General features: G+C 37.3%; 1 protein-coding gene across 1 annotated transcript; it reads left to right on the plus strand.

The window, feature by feature from the left end:
- Positions 1-3: 3 nt before the first annotated feature.
- TRAPPC11 (trafficking protein particle complex 11) lies at positions 4-18,167 on the plus strand (the record flags this gene model as incomplete). Its single annotated transcript, XM_009586673.1, has 21 exons — positions 4-129; positions 1,161-1,330; positions 1,764-1,834; positions 2,637-2,751; positions 4,849-4,948; positions 5,716-5,789; positions 6,028-6,124; positions 6,960-7,093; positions 7,441-7,588; positions 8,462-8,555; positions 9,901-9,980; positions 10,074-10,152; positions 10,252-10,306; positions 11,842-11,987; positions 13,103-13,164; positions 13,267-13,399; positions 14,127-14,257; positions 14,766-14,921; positions 15,459-15,646; positions 16,327-16,475; positions 18,034-18,167. Coding segments are annotated over 21 exons (2,442 nt in total), but the record flags the coding sequence as incomplete, so codon positions are not given.
- Between the last annotated feature and the right edge of the window lie 372 nt (positions 18,168-18,539).

Consider the following 18,539-nt stretch of genomic DNA (forward strand, 5'->3'; position numbering starts at 1 on the left):
GACGTGGTGTACAACGCCGTGCACCGGGCCGTGTGGGACGCCTTCTGCGCCAACCGGAGAGCCGACCGCGTCCCCATCTCCTTCAAAGTGCTCCCCGGCGACCACGAGTACCCCAAGTGCAGGACGAAGGTAGCGAGCGGCGTGTGCCCCGGCTGCTCCCCGTCCAGGCGGGCCCGGCCCCTCAGGGGGTTCAAGCCTCTGCCCTCGAAGCAAAAGCCAGCGGCTGGCTGCGGGGGGGTCAGGGAGAGGGTGGGTCCCTCAGGGCCCCTGAGGGCAAGGGCCATAGCAAGGGGCTGTTGTGATCTGCCTGGCTTGCAGGCAGCTGAGCAGCACTCGCAGCGCGTGCCGCTCAGCCGGACTTCTGCTGTCTTTCCCCGCGCTGTTGGAGGGGAAGCGTGGGAGCTTGAAGCCTGAGAAAAATTGTCAGGGCTAAGAGGAAGCCCAGGGCGTTGTGGCAGAGTGCTGTGGATGCATAGGAATCCAGGGTGCCTTAGCTCAGTAGCGAGAAGCAGAGAAAGCCAATATGACTTGCTTTTTAAATCCTTGCTGTTCATTTACTCAGCATTAAGGTGTGCTTGTAAAATTTGAGCTTTAATGAAACCCAAAGTTTAACTCTGGAGAAACTAGATATTTGACATTGCTGTATTCTGAAAAAAATGTGAAGCCTTTAACTAAGTGCAATGCAGCAGAAAGAATATCTCTGCTCTACTTTCTGCTTTGCAGTGGCAATTAGGAAGCAATGTCAATGGGTTTAACCCTTGGAAAACTACATAATTCTGTGATGCTGGCAAGGAACAAGAATCCTAACTGGTTTCTCCTGGCTCTGTTTGAGAGCATCTCAAGAGCCCCCTTTTAAAATAAACCTAACTTTTCATGAAGGTGTGTGAAACATGCTTCTGAACGTGACTTTTTTATCCAGTCTACCTGGAATCTGCTGATACCTATGTTGCTGATATTTCCGGCATAGGCCCTGATGCCAGGGAACAAGATGTATGTCTTGCTCGATAGGAAGCAAAAGCTTGAGGGGAAGAATGTTAAAGGAAAGATGACAAACATATCCACAAGTAACAAGAATCTAGAGGCATTTCCCCTTTTCCTGCTACACTAAGAAGCCAGTAAATGGATTTGGTAGCTTGCTTTAATAACCTCAATATTTTCAGAGGACATCCTATGAGTGGTATATTCCAAAAGGAATCCTGAAGACTGGTTGGATGAACAAACATCTGAATTTGGTTCCCGCACTTGTTGTGGTGTTCTATGAACTAGACTGGGATGAGCCGCAATGGAAAGAAAAACAGTCGGAATGTGCTACTCGAGTTGAAATTGTCAGGTAGAGTTTTTTCGCTTAGTTTGTAATGTACTGCAAGCTAATGGTAAATGTGAATTGCAGAGTCCTTTTTGCATTCTAAGACAAATAAATATATTATTTTCTTCTTAGAAACAAATTAAGATGAACTTGAACTTTGCTTTTTGGAGTACAACTGACAGTAATTTTTTTTTAAATGGTTTATTTTAAAAAGTCGCTTAAGTAAAAACAGCCTCTGAAATTTTGCTTGCTAAACTCAGCACAATCATTCTGTCCCCTGTGAACAAAGAAGAGAACACAGCGTTCTGTGGATGATGCAGCACGTTGTTGTGTTTGGTTTTATTTCTCACATAGCATTCTTTCAATGCTTCTATCTAGACTGAAATATCACTTTGTTCTGATTATTCACAAATAAGAAGTGAAACCTTGACATTGTGCCCTGTTGTTTTTATTTTAGGCAAAGTTTGCAGGGAAGAAATACAAAAGTTGCTGTGGTTTTGATTCAGAAAAAAACACCGTTACCTCCAGGTACTAGAAAACTCTGTACACGGTTGTGATGATCTCATTTTTCAGAAGGCTTGACAGACTGAGCTGACTATCATTTGTGACATTATCTTCAGTTCTTAATATAACATCATCTGCATACATGACATGCATTGTGGGTGCAGGAAGGTATACACGTAGAAAGAGTTCTCAGGGCAGGTGACCCTAAACATTTGATACTTTTATCCTTAACTTCTTCCCCTTAAGTCCAAGTCCATCTTTTGATACACAGTATCAAAAAATGGTATGTTAGTATACACAACATGCCTTCTTGTACGTAAGTTGTATTTTAAACCTTGCTTGAGATCAAGAAAAGCTGTAAAAGCAATGAGAACTTAGAGGAAGAGTATTAAAACATGTGGTATGTTTTAACCTTGTGTTTCTGTAGAACTGCTGCTACAGCTGTAGCTGCATACTTTCTAGTGTCTGGCAAACAATTTCTTATTTTTTGTTGGGTTTTTTTTTTTCCCCCTCTACCTGCTATATATGCTTGTCTTTTCTGGATGCTGTTGTAGTTTTCAAGACATGGGATATTTAATTCTGTGAGAGAGATGAAAAATTTGTTATACTTCTACCTTGTTGCTAGCTAAGCCACTCCTAGAAAGTTTCTGCAATGTGTTCTGCTGGATGATGAAGCACGTAGTACTCTGAAAGAAATAAGAAAGAATGTGGTCTCAGTTTTATGTGTATTAGACTTTTCCAATACTTGTACTGGTCAAGCTTTTAGAGCTAGTTTGACATTGCAGCACTGCATACTGCTTACTTGTGCTTTCCTTGACTTCACTAGGGGAAGATGTTATTGCATCAGAGAGGGCAGCGGCTTTATGCAATGCTTGTGACCTTTCTGGAAAATCCCTCTTTGTGCTTCCACACACTGATCATCTCGTTGGTTATATTATAAGGTAAGTGACTGTAAAACACTGTTTTGCTCTGTTTACTGACAGGTGTTGAGAGAGTTGATAGGTTGGGATGACTATGATGTGGCATGGTGACTGTAGATCAGCAGTGAATATTTTATTTTATTATTCCAGTTCACTGGAATTCTTTAGGTTATTCTGCAACCTGATGAATAGCACACAGCTCCCCTTTCTCTGTGAGGTTGAGAAATGACTGTCAGAGATGTTGCTTTTGAAGAAACATTATTAGATATCCCAAGACGTTCCCTTCCTCAAGTCAGGTAGAGTCGAAGTGGGCTTCTATACAGTGGTTTTGGCCCTGCTGGTTCTAAATAGCTTTCCCGACAAATGTTTTGTTAGGTGTAACTCTGTATTAGCAGGTCTTTACTTCCCCCCCGCTTCCTGGCTGTATAGGTATCTTTCTTTCTATTTATGCTAAGTGGCGTTTATCTGGTTGCAAATATTATGTCCTTGCCATTTTTTACATTTCTTGTGCTTTCTCTTTTAATATTTACAGGGAATACAGCTTCAAATAAATTAAGAAGGCCTTTCAAAAACAGAACAGGGAAAGGAAGACAGTCTAGTGTAGACCTAAAAAGAAGGGCTTAAACCAAGGCAAATCATGGTTTATTAAAATTAGTTCTAATTTTTCTGGATATGCTTAGGGAGAGAAAGAGTCATGGTCTGAGAGACTAATTCTTCCTTCTCTCATCCTCGGATTTATATATAAACAGCAAGGTTTTCAACATAAATCAGTGCTGTTGTATCCATGCTGCTCATAAACAGCTACTAGAATTGATCAAAATAAAGTAACCATTACATCTAGTTTTTCAAATTTTGCTCAGTGCTAAAGAGGGAATGTTTACTGCATGTTAACTAGTGTAAGCCTTTGCAGACTGCATATAGTTGCGTTTTGAAATGTGATTTGCAACTGTCTCCAAGTTTGTGAAGATAAGGCTATATCATCACGGATTAATAGCTCTTCATGCACATTTAAGAAAAATATGTTTGAGCATATAATCATGTCAGAATTCCTGGTAGTAATCTTTTTGTTTTGACATTTTTTAATTGAGATTTCGTAGTAGTAAAAGAGAATAAATTTTTTTACCTCTCAGACTGGCTTGTCTTTTCTTATACAGCTGCAGTATACTGCTAAAATAAGTATAATAGCTAGACTTAATTTATCTTGTCTTCCTTTTGTGACTGAACTCATAGTTAACAGTTGCTGTCCATTGGTCTGTCCCATTGTTTTCATCTCCATCCTCTCTGTTGTGTGGTGAGCAGAACACCAAGTTGTGATCTGCCTTGATTAAAGTCTGCAGTGATCCTTTGGCCAAATCACAGAACTGGTACTTCATCCTTTATTTCCTGTGTGCATCAGTGCTCTTGAATGTATTCCTCTCCTGGACTGTGGCCTTGTTATAGTTGATTTTACTCCTTACAATTTGATCATACAGCATATGCTTCCTAGATCCTCCTCAGCCTCATACTGTATTCAGTGTTCTGGGCCTCTTTGTCTTTCTCTTCTCCGCCTGTGACTTGCCATCGGGCTATTTATCTTCCAAACACAAGTTCGACTGTTACCTCTGTAACTCAGGTAGCTGTTGATGTTTGGACAGAATGATGAAACCTAGTCTGTGCCCTCATAATTTTATTTATTGCTATTTTTTCTTCCCCACTCCTCCCCCCACAGTCCAGCAAATAAGTCTGAACAGGTCAAGATCTTATCCCAGGAGCCTCTGCAAAATTTGCTTGTTTTGACTGATGTGTCTCTCTACTTTCTGTTGCCTTGCAAAATCCTAACAGCTTATCCTCAGGCTTTCTCATGTTAAGTACTGGAGATCGTTGTATAAGAAATCAAGCCATAAGGCTCTTGAACTTACTTGTTCTACACTGTACTACCCCTGTGTAAAGCTTTGTGTGAAGAGGTTTTGTCTGCAAACTCTTACCCTGTGTGGTAACTTAAAGAAGAGTTTAGTAATACCTCAAGCTTCTTTTACCAACCTTAAAATAGGCATGGTTAAATGTAACTTATTCTGAAGTTCTTCAGATTCTTTGTATATGGGAAAAACTTAGTGAAACTTATGAGCAACTTTGTTGCAGGTTGGAAAATGCTTTCTATGAGCATGCACAAACTTACTATTATACAGAAATACGAAGAGTTAAATCTCATAAGGAGTTCTTGAACAAAACCACTCATCAGGTAATGTTACCCTATTTTTGAAATACTGTGCAAGTTATAGTGCATGTTAAAACATGAAAATAAGGGTTGTTTGTTGCTTAAATGTTTTTATTCCCCCTCTTCCAACTTGAGATGCCTTCTCTCGGTATAGAAATTAAATCTGGTTTTATTTTCTGTAACTTAAACTTTGATTTTGATTGGTTTTGTTCTTACGTTTATTTGTCTTCCTCACATTTTCCTTAGAGGAAGAGCCACAGCCCAAAAATGAAGTTCTCTGATTAAAAAAAAAAAAAAAAAATTTAAATTTTCTATGTGGGTTAACCTATTTGAATGTAGTATCTTAACAAGTTGTGGGAAGTGCTTCCCTTAGAGGCTCAGAACTTAAACTTGCCCTTGATTTGGCTTTTAGCTTTTGCTTTTCAGATTGTTAAATATCTGCTCAGACACACAATGTTCGGTTGCGATTGCCAGCTTCCCTCTCTTGGAAGCTGGGTTCCAAGTGGTGAGCTCTGAATGAACAATCAACACTGTTAGTGTAGAGATTTTGGGGTGTTACAAAGCCTCTCCCCTGTTCCAGGGTGAAAGGCTTGGAATACATTAAATCTGGTGAAAGATCACTGTTGCGTCATGGTGGCAGAGAGAACTTGTAGGAAACAGTTACATAGTCAGTTTTTCAAGTTAACTGCTGTATTATGTAAACCTCTGAAATTATCACCTGTGTCTGCTTTTTATAGGTAACAGGTATGTTCAGATGTTTGTGAATGATGTACACTGGTTGTGTTTTGCAGCTTTTATTTGTTAGACACCAGTTCAAAATAGCATTCTTCAGTGAGCTGAAACAGGATACGCAGAATGCTCTCAAGTAAGACTCATGTAATCTTCCCCCACCCTCTCTACCCCAAGTTACTGCTAAGCCATAGACTATGGTAAACATTTTCCCAAATGCAAAATTATTTAAACATGTATGTAAGGGGTGAGTTCTTCACTGGGAAGAACACTCTGATTGGAAAACTGTTTTCTGCTGTCAGCAATCCTGTTCTTAAATTTTATTATCTTGTATGATGTAACTCTAATTAAATACTATAAGTATTCCTGCTTAGAAATTACAGAACTGCCTACAATCTTGTGCATGAATTGAGGGCTCATGAAACAAACATGCTGGAAATCAAGACCATGGCAGGATTTATAAACTACAAGGTAACAAGTGTACTTCTAATCTTTGACAACTTTTTTTTTTTAGTAAAAGTTGGTGCATCTTTAATGCGTAAAGGTTTAAAAGTTCCATTTTGTATTGCTTTTAAGGAGATAGATTAGAAACAGCTATCAGTGGAATACCAATTACACTCAGCCTTGCAAAGACTTCTGAACTCCCCACAAAAGAAAGATCCTTAGCTGAAGTTTGGGTGTATCTTGAAGGATTGGCATTCATTCGAGATGCAGTCATCTGAAAGACTAGATTCTCTTTAACTCTCACTCCGTGCAGGGGGAGTGAAAACAAGGGTTGCTTGTTCCTTGAATATTTTTGTCTTCTTGCAAAGCTTAAGGGAGTGTAGTTTAGTTACTGCTGGTTAGGAGGAGGAAAGCAACTCTTTAAGCATCAGACCATACTTTTGGTATTTTGGGGGCTTTTAGGTAAAAAACCCTATTCCACCATTTACAACAATCCTGGAGTTGGACTCCATCAAATTCCATTTGCAGACTGCAGGCTTCAAAGATGATGATCTTCCTAGTGGCTCTGCAGTTCCATCTTGAATTTGGTTGTGAGTTATGCACTCTTCCATTGGTGATTTGAAGGAGAAGGGGAAGAAAAATAACATTAGGTGAAATAGAGGACCACGTGGTTTTAGGCATCATACATCATGGTTTACATCTATTTTTCTCCCTCTGTTTTCTATGCTATTCGAGCTGTTCAGAAATATGTAAAATTAATTTGTTTGGGTTTTTTGTGGGTGGCGTTCTTGGGGTTTTTTTAACGCTAATCCTTAACGCAGCCTAACACAGTTTTTTTTCCTCTTATTTTGATTTCTTCTAGATCTGTCGCCTCTGTTTTCAGCATAATACTCCACTTGATGCCATAGCTCAGTTCAGGAAACATATTGATTTGTGCAAGAAAAAAATAGGAAGTGCAGAACTGGCTTTTGAGCATGCTGCCTGGATGTCTAAACAGTATGTTTTTGCTTAGTAATGTTTCTGTTTCAGTTCCTATATAACCTTATGAAGATCACTGTTTTACTTGTCTAGGCAAGATACAAATTCTGAGCTCTTCATCTAAGAAAGAGATACACTAGATCATAAAAACTGTATGCTGTCATTCTGTTTTGCATTGATTATTGACCACTTTTCTCTGGGAATGAACAGGATATGACACAAATGCAACCATAGAACTTAAATGCAAAAATTCAGAGAAGTATCATCTGTCTTAAGACTAACCAGAACTTTTAATTGAAATGTATCTTTGAGTTCAAATTACTGTTCTGAACATAACCTTGGTTATGAATTTTTTTTTTTAATAGGTTTCAGGCTTTTGGTGACTTGTTTGATGAAGCGATTAAGCTGGGATTGACAGCAATTCAAACTCAAAATCCAGGTTTCTATTACCAGCAGGCAGCCTACTATGCACAGGAACGGAAACAACTAGCAAGCATGCTTTGTAACCACGATGTAAGTTGGGAGGGGAGCAAATGCTTTGCAAGTAACCAGATAATAAATTAGCTAATGTTTTAGTAGCGGAATAATCTGTAATATGTGTAAATTAAATCCAAGGAAAGATAAGTGTTTTTCTGATGCTTACTAACATTACAAGTATTTGTTATGTATTGGAAAGGTTACTCCAGAACAAATGTGTTAGTGTTTATTTTATTACAAATAGTGTTTATTCTATTACAAATAATTCTGACATATTTTTAAAATACTTATTAAAAAACCCCTGTACTTTCTACATCTCTGGATACTTGAAAACTTACTGTTTTGGTTTTCCAGTATATTTCTCTATACATACATTGTATCTGGTGACTTACAGGAAGCAGAGAAACAAGAGCATTAGCATTAGAGTGGGGGGTGGCAGTGGTGGTGGTTGTTGTTTTGGGTTTTTTTGACTCTTGCCTGGCAGAAAGGGTTGTATGGAAAATCGATCTCTGCAGTCGATTAAATGTACATGCTAATTATATGTAGCTACTCTCCAGCTGACATGTCCCGATTATTTAAAAATATCTTTGTTCCTATTGGTGCTATTTATTTGTTCTTCTTGCATTGTCTTGTTAGGAACTAGTTTTAAAAAGGATTACCCAGTTATTCTTTAATAGTATTTGAGACGAATGGAGGTGAATGAAGTGGAATGTCAGACTGAGTTAATGAGAAGTATTTAAATGTTTCAGTTTCCTGACGTACTATTTTTATACAGGTGGATGGAAAGGTTATATGTTTTTAAAGCAAATTTTTTCTTTTATGTGCGTGTGTATTAGAGCATCAGATCACTTTGAATGCTTTAAATGAAACATGAACCCTTTTTTATGACCGTATTTTCTGAATTTACAGTCCTCTGTGATATATCCCAATCCGGATCCCCTGGAAATGCAAACTGGAGTGCTTGACTTCTATGGGCAAAGACAATGGCGGCAGGGAATATTAAGTACGTTTCTGTATCTCGTATCTTTGGAGTTCAGACAAACCAGTTGCTGATCCTGCCAGCTGATTTAGTGGGCATAAGCACGTAATTCCTTTTCCACAGAGCCAGATGTAGGGCTGGGAACTCACTCTCTTGTTAGTTAGTGATATGACTTGAACAGGTGTCCATTGGAAGTGCAGGAAGTGTGTTTGATCTCTATAACAAATAGAAAAAGGAACCTCAGGTTTATGCAGGATCAGGTCTTCAGCAAAGCTGCCTAGGCCATACTGAAGCTCTGCTGCTGCTTTGTTTCTATTGCTGCCTAAGCTACCTGTAATCAGTGTGCTGCGGAAATGCCTGGCTGTAGTGAAATTCATTATTCCTGGGAAGAGAAATTGGAGAACTGGATACAGCAAAAGTAACGATGTCCCTGAATGCAATTGTTATAAATTCATCCTGCCATCCATACTGTATCTTGTCAACTGTAGACAGGAACTCATGACTTTTTTTTCTGAAAAAGCTTTTTGGATTTTGAAATGGATTGAGAGGATACAATGACTAGATTTTAATCTAAGAAAGGAATTTGTGTTTTTCCTATTGAGGATGTTTTCTCAGAAATTCAGATTTTGAATGTACAGCTTTGAGCTATGTGTGAATACACATGCAGTTCTGAGATCTTCGTTGCTGGCTGTGGTTTTACTTCCCTTTCTGCCTCTCCATTTGGTCTCCTATTCTTTATTCTCTGCATATCCTTTGGCTTTGCCACTTTATCACTGCCTCTTTTAAAGACTTTATTTCATTTACTGTAAATACAGTACTGTCTAACCTTTTATCTTCAAGTGTTACTGTTTTAAAATTAGTTAGAATCTACTGCCAAGGTTAAACAGTTTAAGATGAAGAGAAACTTCACCTGTTAATATATTCAGGTTTTTTTCGTTCCAGCAGGAGTTTATAGTCTTTTAAGGCCCTATACAGATCTTCATATGTTGGCATTCTCTACTGCTAGAGAAACGTAAGCTTGAATCCTTACTTGAGATAGGAAAAGGGCTACAAATTTGTCTTAACATAAGTGCTTTAAATGTTAATAGATGCAGTCTAAAGACTAGGTCATCTTACTGTAGTTTGCTATTTTTGGGTAGCTTCAGATAACTTCTTTTAAACAAAAGGCAAGATATTTGTTCCAGAATTTCCCTTCTAGAACACGGAGGAGTTCTTAAAGTGATATATCAGTCTCCTAGGCAAAAGAATGTTTAAGAGTTTGAGTGTGCTTCAGTTGAAGCTTGCATTGCATATAGGTCACCACATAAATAGTTCCCTTTGGGTCCGGACAAAATTCCAATTTCATGGATTTTTTCATTGTCTTATGCAGGCTTCGATCTTTCTGATCCTGAAAAGGAGAAGATGGGGATTTTATCCCTGCAGTTGAAAGAGAAAAATGTTCTTCACTCGGTAAGTTTTATTCTATGAAAAAAAAAATTTGTTTTCTAACATTATCCTAATGTTTGCATATATAATGATATTGGTAATGGTTTTATCTGTTAGGAGCTAATAATCACTTTGTTGAGTAATGCTGTCGCGCAGTTCAAGAAATACAAATGTCCAAGAATGAAAAGTCATTTGAGTGAGTATAGATAATCAGATGCATTTTTAAAATTAATTTTGCAAAGACTTTCAAGATATTGAAAAATCTAATACATTTTTTAAATTTTTTTTTTATCAGTGGTTCAAATGGGAGAAGAATATTACTTCGCTAAAGATTATGCCAAAGCTTTGAAGTGAGTACCATCCATGATTGCTTCTTTCATATGCTATTCTTCTCACTAAGACCCCATGTCTTATCACTATGGAATAATGTTGGAAGCTCATCTAAAGTGCTCCTAGTACCTGGATTTGATTGAAATACAAGCTTTGGAGTCTACGAACTCCACTTATACCAAAGATATCAGAGAAAGCAAAACAGATATGAGGAGTCAGTTATTAGAGTAGGAAAACTTCCAGCTGTAAGCTGTTGTGGGGATTTGCCTTATTGGGCAAATATTATTTATTTCTAGCTCACTGGTTGAATGCTGTCTCTTTCTCTCTCTCCCAGAAGTGATTTCTGAAACTTGCCTGCTACTGCAATGAGAATATAGTTACATTTAATTACAGACTTTGTAGTTACAAAATACAAAAAATATGGAAATGTAGCTCAATTTAATTTTTGTTTATATACCAGAGAATGAGCAAAAGGAATTATTTTTATTGGTGTAGTTTTCTGCTATTAATGACTTCCGAGCTAGGAAAGCTTAGTGCTGAGGTACAGCTACCATGTTTTCTGAAGGATGTGTCTTATGCTTAGTTTCTTAACTTTGTATTTTTAAGGGGAAACAAAGTCAAGGTCATGTTAAGTAGGAGTCCCACAATGTTTTCATTACTTAGGTTTCAAAGATCGCATGTTGTAAAGGGAGTATGTTTGACGTAGGAGAGATGTCTTTACTGTTGTTACTAGCTGACTGGAAGCTACATGGAGGAGAAGATGGGCTGGGATAAGCAAATCATAGAATCATAGAATCATAGAATCATTAAGGTTGGAAAAGACCTCTAAGATCATCGAGTCCAACCGTTAAGTTTGGATCAGTTTGTATCAAGCCTAATTTTTATATGAACAAGCATTTCTTATTTATGTTTAGGTAGATTTTTCTGAAGTAGGCAGAAACTCTTGTCTTGAACAGTAGAGCAGAGTTTAAAAAAAATTAACTTCTCTGCTTTGCTAATAATAGCAAACATTGCTCAGTATTAAAACCATACTAAGGTATTTTGCCTGATAAAGTGTGATGCTTGTGGTGTTTGTAGATCTTTGAAACCCTTGAAGGGAGCAGGGAGTAGGAGGAAAAGAAACATCTCATCTTAAGGACCATTAAAATCTTTCCGTTTGAAAGGGGACTTTATTGTGGGGTTTTGGTTTGTTTTTCTTAAAACTTACCGCATACTCAATGGTGAAGCATATTTTTAGTGCAATGCTGCACTAAGACTCTTCTATCCGTTGCTGTTTTGATAGTTCTTTGTGAAGACAGGTGAGTTTTCTTGTTGTTCTCTTGTGAAAATTGTTCTAGCCTGAAATAGAAAATTCATCGAATAAATGTGTTTCTTTACAATAATTTCATGCTGTTTTCAATAAATTGTTGCCATATGTAAACAGTAGGATTGACTTTAATCTATCATTTGTACTAGTGAAGATGAATTTAGTGTTAATGATACCAAATAAATGCGAGCTTCTAAAACATATTGGTGTGTATAACTTGTTTTTTCTCTCAATTTTACTGTGTTGCAGGCTCTTGGATTATGTTATGTGTGAATATCGCAGTGAAGGATGGTGGACTCTTCTCACTTCCATATTGACGACAGCTCTTAAATGTTCATATTTGATGGCCCAGCTAAAAGATTATATAACGTACTCTTTAGAGCTACTGGGTAGAGGTATTCTTTTAAAAAATATACTCAGCCTATACAGAAAAATTAAAGTGCATGTGTTTGGAAGTCTGACAAACCATTGTCAGACACAGTGCTTACAGTACTTCAAATGATTTGACTACAAAATAACTGTATACCTGTGCTGAATTTTTGCTACCTTCTCTCATATGCTGGAAGTTGAATTTTCTTGCTCTTCTATTACAAAATTCATTGCATCCAAATAGACTGTGTCAGGATATCTGAGGCACAGAGCTTTGTTTAAGACTGTTCAAATAATGTAACAGAAACTTCCTGAGCTTTGGGATGGGGAAGAACTGTAGTATAGCTAAAGGGGAAAAACATTTTTCCTAGTAAGTACCAAAGCTAGCACCATTTTTCTGGACTTTAAAATCCCAAATAGGCTGCTCTCAGCTTTTTTTACTAGAACTCTGCTGATGAAATAGGCATGTGGTATGTTTTAGGGAAAAACATAGGGTGGCTGCACAGTAATAATGCAAGCACTTTGCTTCGTATAATGTCTGTTACTTCACACTGCAGAAATAATCCTTTTGTGCCCCAAATTGCTGACTAATACTACTATTAGGGTAGGTATGGTAAAAATGGGTTTGCATCTTCTGTTAGCTAGCCAGGCTACTCTGCTTTGTATTAAAGAATAGCCAATGAGACAAACCCACCTTTCTGCATCTTCAAGAGAAGAGTGCTTACTTCAATTAGTCCTTTTTACTTTCTGTCACCTTCTCTAGTTGTTGTTTCTAATATTGTCTGAGCTTGCCTTTTGCATGTCCGAAACTTTTCTGGTTTCTGCTGTTTCTTCCATTTTTAAACATAAAAAACATGAAGGTATAGGCATTATTCTTTTGGGGTTTTCCTCCAATAAATTATGAAATGCTTGTCTAACCAAAAATATTTTACTTGGTTCCAGTGGAAGTGGGGAAAGTTCTGAAAACTGAACGAATCCTTCATTACTGGTAGATGGATGTTAGAATTTTTTTCCCACAGAATGTGTTTTTTTTGAAAGATGCAATCTAAAGGAAAGATTTTTTTTTTTTTAAGTTTTTAAAAAAAAATTGTAAGAGGACTTGCTTCTCTCTTGTAATCTTTGGTTTTGTTCTGTTTGCTAGCATCTACTCTTAAAGAAGATCAGAAGTCTCGAATAGAAAAAAATCTGATAAAAGTTCTAATGGTAAGTGGCAAAACTCCTATTACCCTTTTAAATAATCTGAAGAGTAGTCAGTGTTTGGTAGCCTTCTTTTATTGTTATTTATAACCTTCTGTCTGGATACAGAATGAAAGCCCTGATCCTGAACCTGATTGTGACACTGCTGCTGTGAAAGCATCACAAAAATTGTGGGCTGACCGTGTTTCCTTGGCAGGCAGTAATGTTTTTACAATAGAAGTCCAAGATTTTATACCATTTGGTAAGTAAGAAAGCAAATTTACACCAGATTATAAATTTCCATGTAGTTACCTCTTGAAAATAACTAATTAGGAGAAAATATAAAGTGTGTATTAAAGCCAGCAACATTGAAACTCTTGTTTCAGCACTACTCTGTTTTTCATCTAAATCGGTAGTCGTGAGAGAAGCCAGTGGTCTCTTATCCCCAATATGGATTACTAAAGAAGAATCCTTTGAGCATTGTGTCTGAGGGGAAAAACACCTCTGAACTTCCAGCTGAGGCTACCTACGCGTTTAAACATGGTAGAAGTAGTAAACCCTTGTTTTTTGAAAGAATTCTGCCATTCTGGTGTGCTTTGAAGTAGGATTCTGAGGAAAGAGGGCAGAATGCGTGCAAATTAATACTCCCCATAGAAAGGGGGCATGAGTGAGCATTACTTACAAAACAAGTGTATCTAAGTGTACAGGATTACTTTTTTCTGCTGGTTGTCTGCCTCTTCTCTGCAAAGGTTTCAATCAAGTGCTGAAAAGTGGCTTTCTGTGGCAGTGTTAGTAGCCAAATTTGTCCCACTTACATACAAACCAAAGTTTTAAGAGTACACACAGAACAATCCTTACCACGATTATTTCAAGAGTGTGCTTCTGGAAGTAGTAGTAGTTTGTGTTTAACACCTACTTCTTGGGTTTTGTGTTTTGGTTTGGTTTTTTGGTTGTTTTTTTTCCTTTTTTTTTTTTTTTTTTAATTCCAGTGCAGTGCAAAGCAAAATTTCTTGCTCCTAGTTTTCATGTTGATGTTCCTGTGCAGTTTGATGTATACTTGAGAGCTGATTGTCCTCATCCTATCAGGTTTTCTAAGCTCTGCATCAGTTTCAATAATCAGGTAACTGTGTTCTATCTATCTCTGACCTAGTGATAGTAGCTTATTATAAGAATGGAATAATATCTATTAGTGGTTTTAAACATAAAGAAATTCAAAAGTTCTTTTCAAAAAATTATGTTAATACTTAAGTGGTTTTTTTTTTGCGTTATCTATCACTTTTGACAAGTATATTGATACTGTGATAAAACTCCCAAATGCAGTTTGATTAGTTTGTCGATCATATCTTTCTCTATGAAGTGCTCTAAAGTTTCAGAAGGATCATTTTAGTGTCTTATTTCTCCTTATGTTCTTGCATAAAGTTACATTAATTAATATAATGGATATCTTGTGTTAAAGAATTGCACTGTAATTACTTGCTAAGTCTAACTTACATAGTGTGAAAAGTAGCAAAAACCCATATAGCTTGTTCCAGTAACACAGAGCCTTAACATTTGCTGTACTATCGTTACTCTCTAAAGATGTCTTAAGTCTGGATTTATCAACTTTTTTCCCCACTCCTCCATTGTAGGATTACAACCAATACTGTGTGGTAGAAGAAGCCTATCAAAAAAGTGATATTCTAGAACAGTCATCGCAAGGAACGATGTGCTTAGTTCCTGGCAAAACAAGAAAGTTCACTTTCAAATTTGTTGCAAAAACTGAAGATGTAGGAAAAAAGGTTGAGGTTTGTCAATTTGTTTTACACCTCTTACTGATGCCTACAAAGAATTCAAAACTACAAAGCTGCCTCTAATCTGGCACCAGTTACGAATGTCACTGGTTCACGCAGTTCGAAATGTTTGAATTCTTGAAACTAAGTACCAAAAATGAGAGTAAAATTTTATTGACAATACCAAAGCAAAAAATTATCACAAGAGCTTAAGTATTGCTTCAAGTTTGTTTGGTGTGTTGGTTTTTTTTTTTTTTTAAATATGTGCATACGCTGAAAAAAAAAAAAGGGGGAAGGGGTGGTATAGCACTATGGGAGGGTAGGAAACTACAAAATACTACACTGCACACACATGAGCACAGATACTTTTCCCACCACTGTTTCATTAAATGAAATCCTGGAGTGGTGAGGTGTCTTCAGTCTGCAAACCTGCCAGAAGCTTTTTGGTGATATACAGGCACAATAAAGATGTGCATGTTGGAAAACGATATTGTTACAGTAGGTGATCTGAAGACAAAGTTATCAGTATGTGTTCCAATTTGTGTCTATCAGATCACCTCTGTGGATTTGATCCTGGGAAGTGAATCTGGCCGATGTGTGATTCTGAACTGGCGTGGAGGAGGTGGAGATGCTGCCTCATCCCAAGAAGCATTGCAGGCAGCACGTTCCTTCAGGCGAAGACCTAAGCTTCCAGATAATGAAGTGCACTGGGACAGTTTGGCTATTCAGGCAAGCACTATGTGAGTAAAAACTTGAAAATATATATGATATATCATTGTTAGTCTCCTGCAAAGTCCTGATCCCTCTGCCTAAAAGAAGAAGAAAGACTTGTTGGGACTTCTTTAATATGAGCTTTTTAATATGTCTTTGCTTAACTGGGGATAAGATAGTACCTATCTTAATTCTTTAGGACTTTTGAGGCTCCAGATAGCTAGGAATGCAGAAAAAGTTTGCACTGATCTCTGAGCATACCAAGTATCCTTTAGTTCTCCTCTTCACGTAACTTTGCTGGGCAGACTTTTCCCAGCAAAAGGGAATTTGCATTTTTGTGCAAACTAGGAGGTGTTATTCTCTTACAAAAGCCATCACACAAACAAAGAATCCCTGAGAAACTGTATTGGAAAATAGGCTAATATTAATTTAGATGTATTCAAAAGAATTAAGTCTGATTGCTGTTGGTGGGGGTGCTTTTTTCTTTCCTGCCGGAACATCTGAACCATCAGTGCTTATTACTGGGGTTCCAAACTGGTTTTATAGAGTTGTTCCCATCATGTTGTGTTTCAGGGATCTCACATCTCCTAGTTGAATAGGCCACCAGTTGTCAGAACTCTTAAACAATAGGCTGTTTTAACCTCTTTAAACTAGGCTTAAAAACTTCTTATTTAAGAAACATACAATAACTGAGTCTTTTCTCTTGAAGGATTATTTCTAGAGTGCCAAACATTTCTGTTCAGCTCCGTCATGAACCTCCTGCTCTGACTAATGAAATGTATTGTTTGATTGTGACAGTCCAGTCACATGAGGAGACAGTGGCCAAAGATGTTAAGCTTACAGCAGGTTTAAAGCCAGGTATTTGGGGTTACTTTCTCTTAATCCAGCAGTCTCCTAATTGACTCCTTGTCCTTGGTGCAATGCAGAGAAATACAGTAAATGGCTCTCCAGTAATTAAGAGCCAAACCAAAGTGAAGGTTAGGAATGATGAGATACTAGTGGTAAGAACAAGAGCTAACAGACTCATTCAGTTATGGTTATCTTGACCACTGCTTGTCAGTAGTGTTTACATGGGCATTTTCAAAAGATAAGTCTTTAAAAGTTCGAAAGAAAACATGGAAGCTTTTGTATTCCTTCCTAACCTCTTATTTAATTTGCTCATAACTAGATTTTTCTTCTCCCATGAGATAGATCTTTTTCTTGCTGAGATGAAAGCATTAGACAGTGCTAGATAAATGTTTTCTAAGTATAGTCTTTGTGGGTTTTCTCCCCCACCCACCCCTCCTTTTTTCCCCCACCCTGGACAATGCGGTTTGGTTTTTAAACCACTTGAAACTTGGGGAGCAGTGGAGTACTGAGACAGTATTCCTTCGAATGAAAAGGAAAAAATGCAAGTATTTTATGTCGAAGTCCTAGTGAGTGTATGTAGTTACTGCTGACAGTTTTCAATATGCGAAGTCCAAATGTTATACTCAGCATGCATATTTGTAGCAATTATCCTAAAAGGCAAAAATATTTTTAAGCCACTAGCATATAGGATGCAATATGTGCTGTGTACTCTGAAATAGAACCACATTGCCTATACAGTTGTACAGTTCATTAAAGTCAGTGGAGTGTACTTTAAACTTATTTAATTGGATGTTTGGGCTTGGCTTCTAAAGCAGTGTTTAATAGTTGGTCTTGATTTTTTTTTTTTTTTTCCTTCCCACTTGATCTTGACTCAACACATGATATGCAAGGTCAGTGTGGGCTTGCTGATTACATTAAAAGGGCAATTGAAATTTGACATTTCATTTATAGGGAAGGTGATATATTTTCCACAGTTGCAGCTATTTGGCAAGATGTGGCTTGTTTTTGCTTTGAAAATTATCCCATATGCTTGCAGTAATGCCATTATTCTAATCAACCTCTGACTGAAGAATGGTTTCATTTAACATCTGTACATTTGTTTTTACGTATTTTCCACACAGATTTGGAAGAACAATTTTTGAAAGATGTAAAATCATTAAGCCATGTTCTTGAAAACAAAAGAAACACAGAACAGTGAAACTTCCTTTTTACTTCATATAGAGTACCAAGAAAAACTTGGATCACACAGTTATGTTGTGTTTTGTATATGGTAGGGAACATCTAGATATGATTTCTGATTTTTGAGGTTGTTTTTTTTTTTTTTAAATCTGGCCTAAATAGATGAAACAAAGACCTTGCAGGATGTGAAGCCTCCAACTTAGAAAACTTAAGGTGTTGTCAAATCTACCCTCTGCTGGTACTTTTTGAAAGATTCCCTCAACCAAATGAACAATGTTAATTCCTCATGCATTGCTTTTTGAGATTAATATCTTATTATTTTTAGCTATTGCTTTCATGCTTCAGTGATGTAAGCCTGTGTGGATATGAAGACTGTTTTTAATCCTAGGGCAAGATGCCAACCTGACTCAGAAAACTCAGGTGACTCTTCATGGAACAGATGCATGTGATGACTCCTTTCCTGCACTGCTTCCTGATATTCCTGTAGGAGACTTGCAACCAGGGGAAAAGGTGAAGGCTTAAAACCTTCTTTCTATATCACACTTCAGAAAATGGGGATCAACTGATAACAGACTCTCATAGAAGAACCTATGTTTACTTTCAGATATCTGAACCGATAAATAAAATACTTAGGCGTATTTTACCTATTGTTTACTTGTAGTTTAATATTTCTTTAGCTAGATCCCCTTTTGGACTAAATTTGGGAATAAGGTATATTCTGGGATTGATGATATAGCTGGGAGATAAGAAATAAAATAAGGAGGCTAATCTCAACTGCTAATTAAATGCACTGCCTAATGGACAGTAGATGATAATATCAGCAAGTGTGATTCAACGTGGTAGAGGATCAAATACACAGATGTTGCACCAAACTCAAATTGTGACTAGTAAATT

This window comes from Fulmarus glacialis, unplaced genomic scaffold, assembly GCF_000690835.1.
Source record: "Fulmarus glacialis isolate BGI_N327 unplaced genomic scaffold, ASM69083v1 scaffold30541, whole genome shotgun sequence".
Classification (NCBI taxonomy): Eukaryota; Metazoa; Chordata; class Aves; order Procellariiformes; family Procellariidae; genus Fulmarus; species Fulmarus glacialis.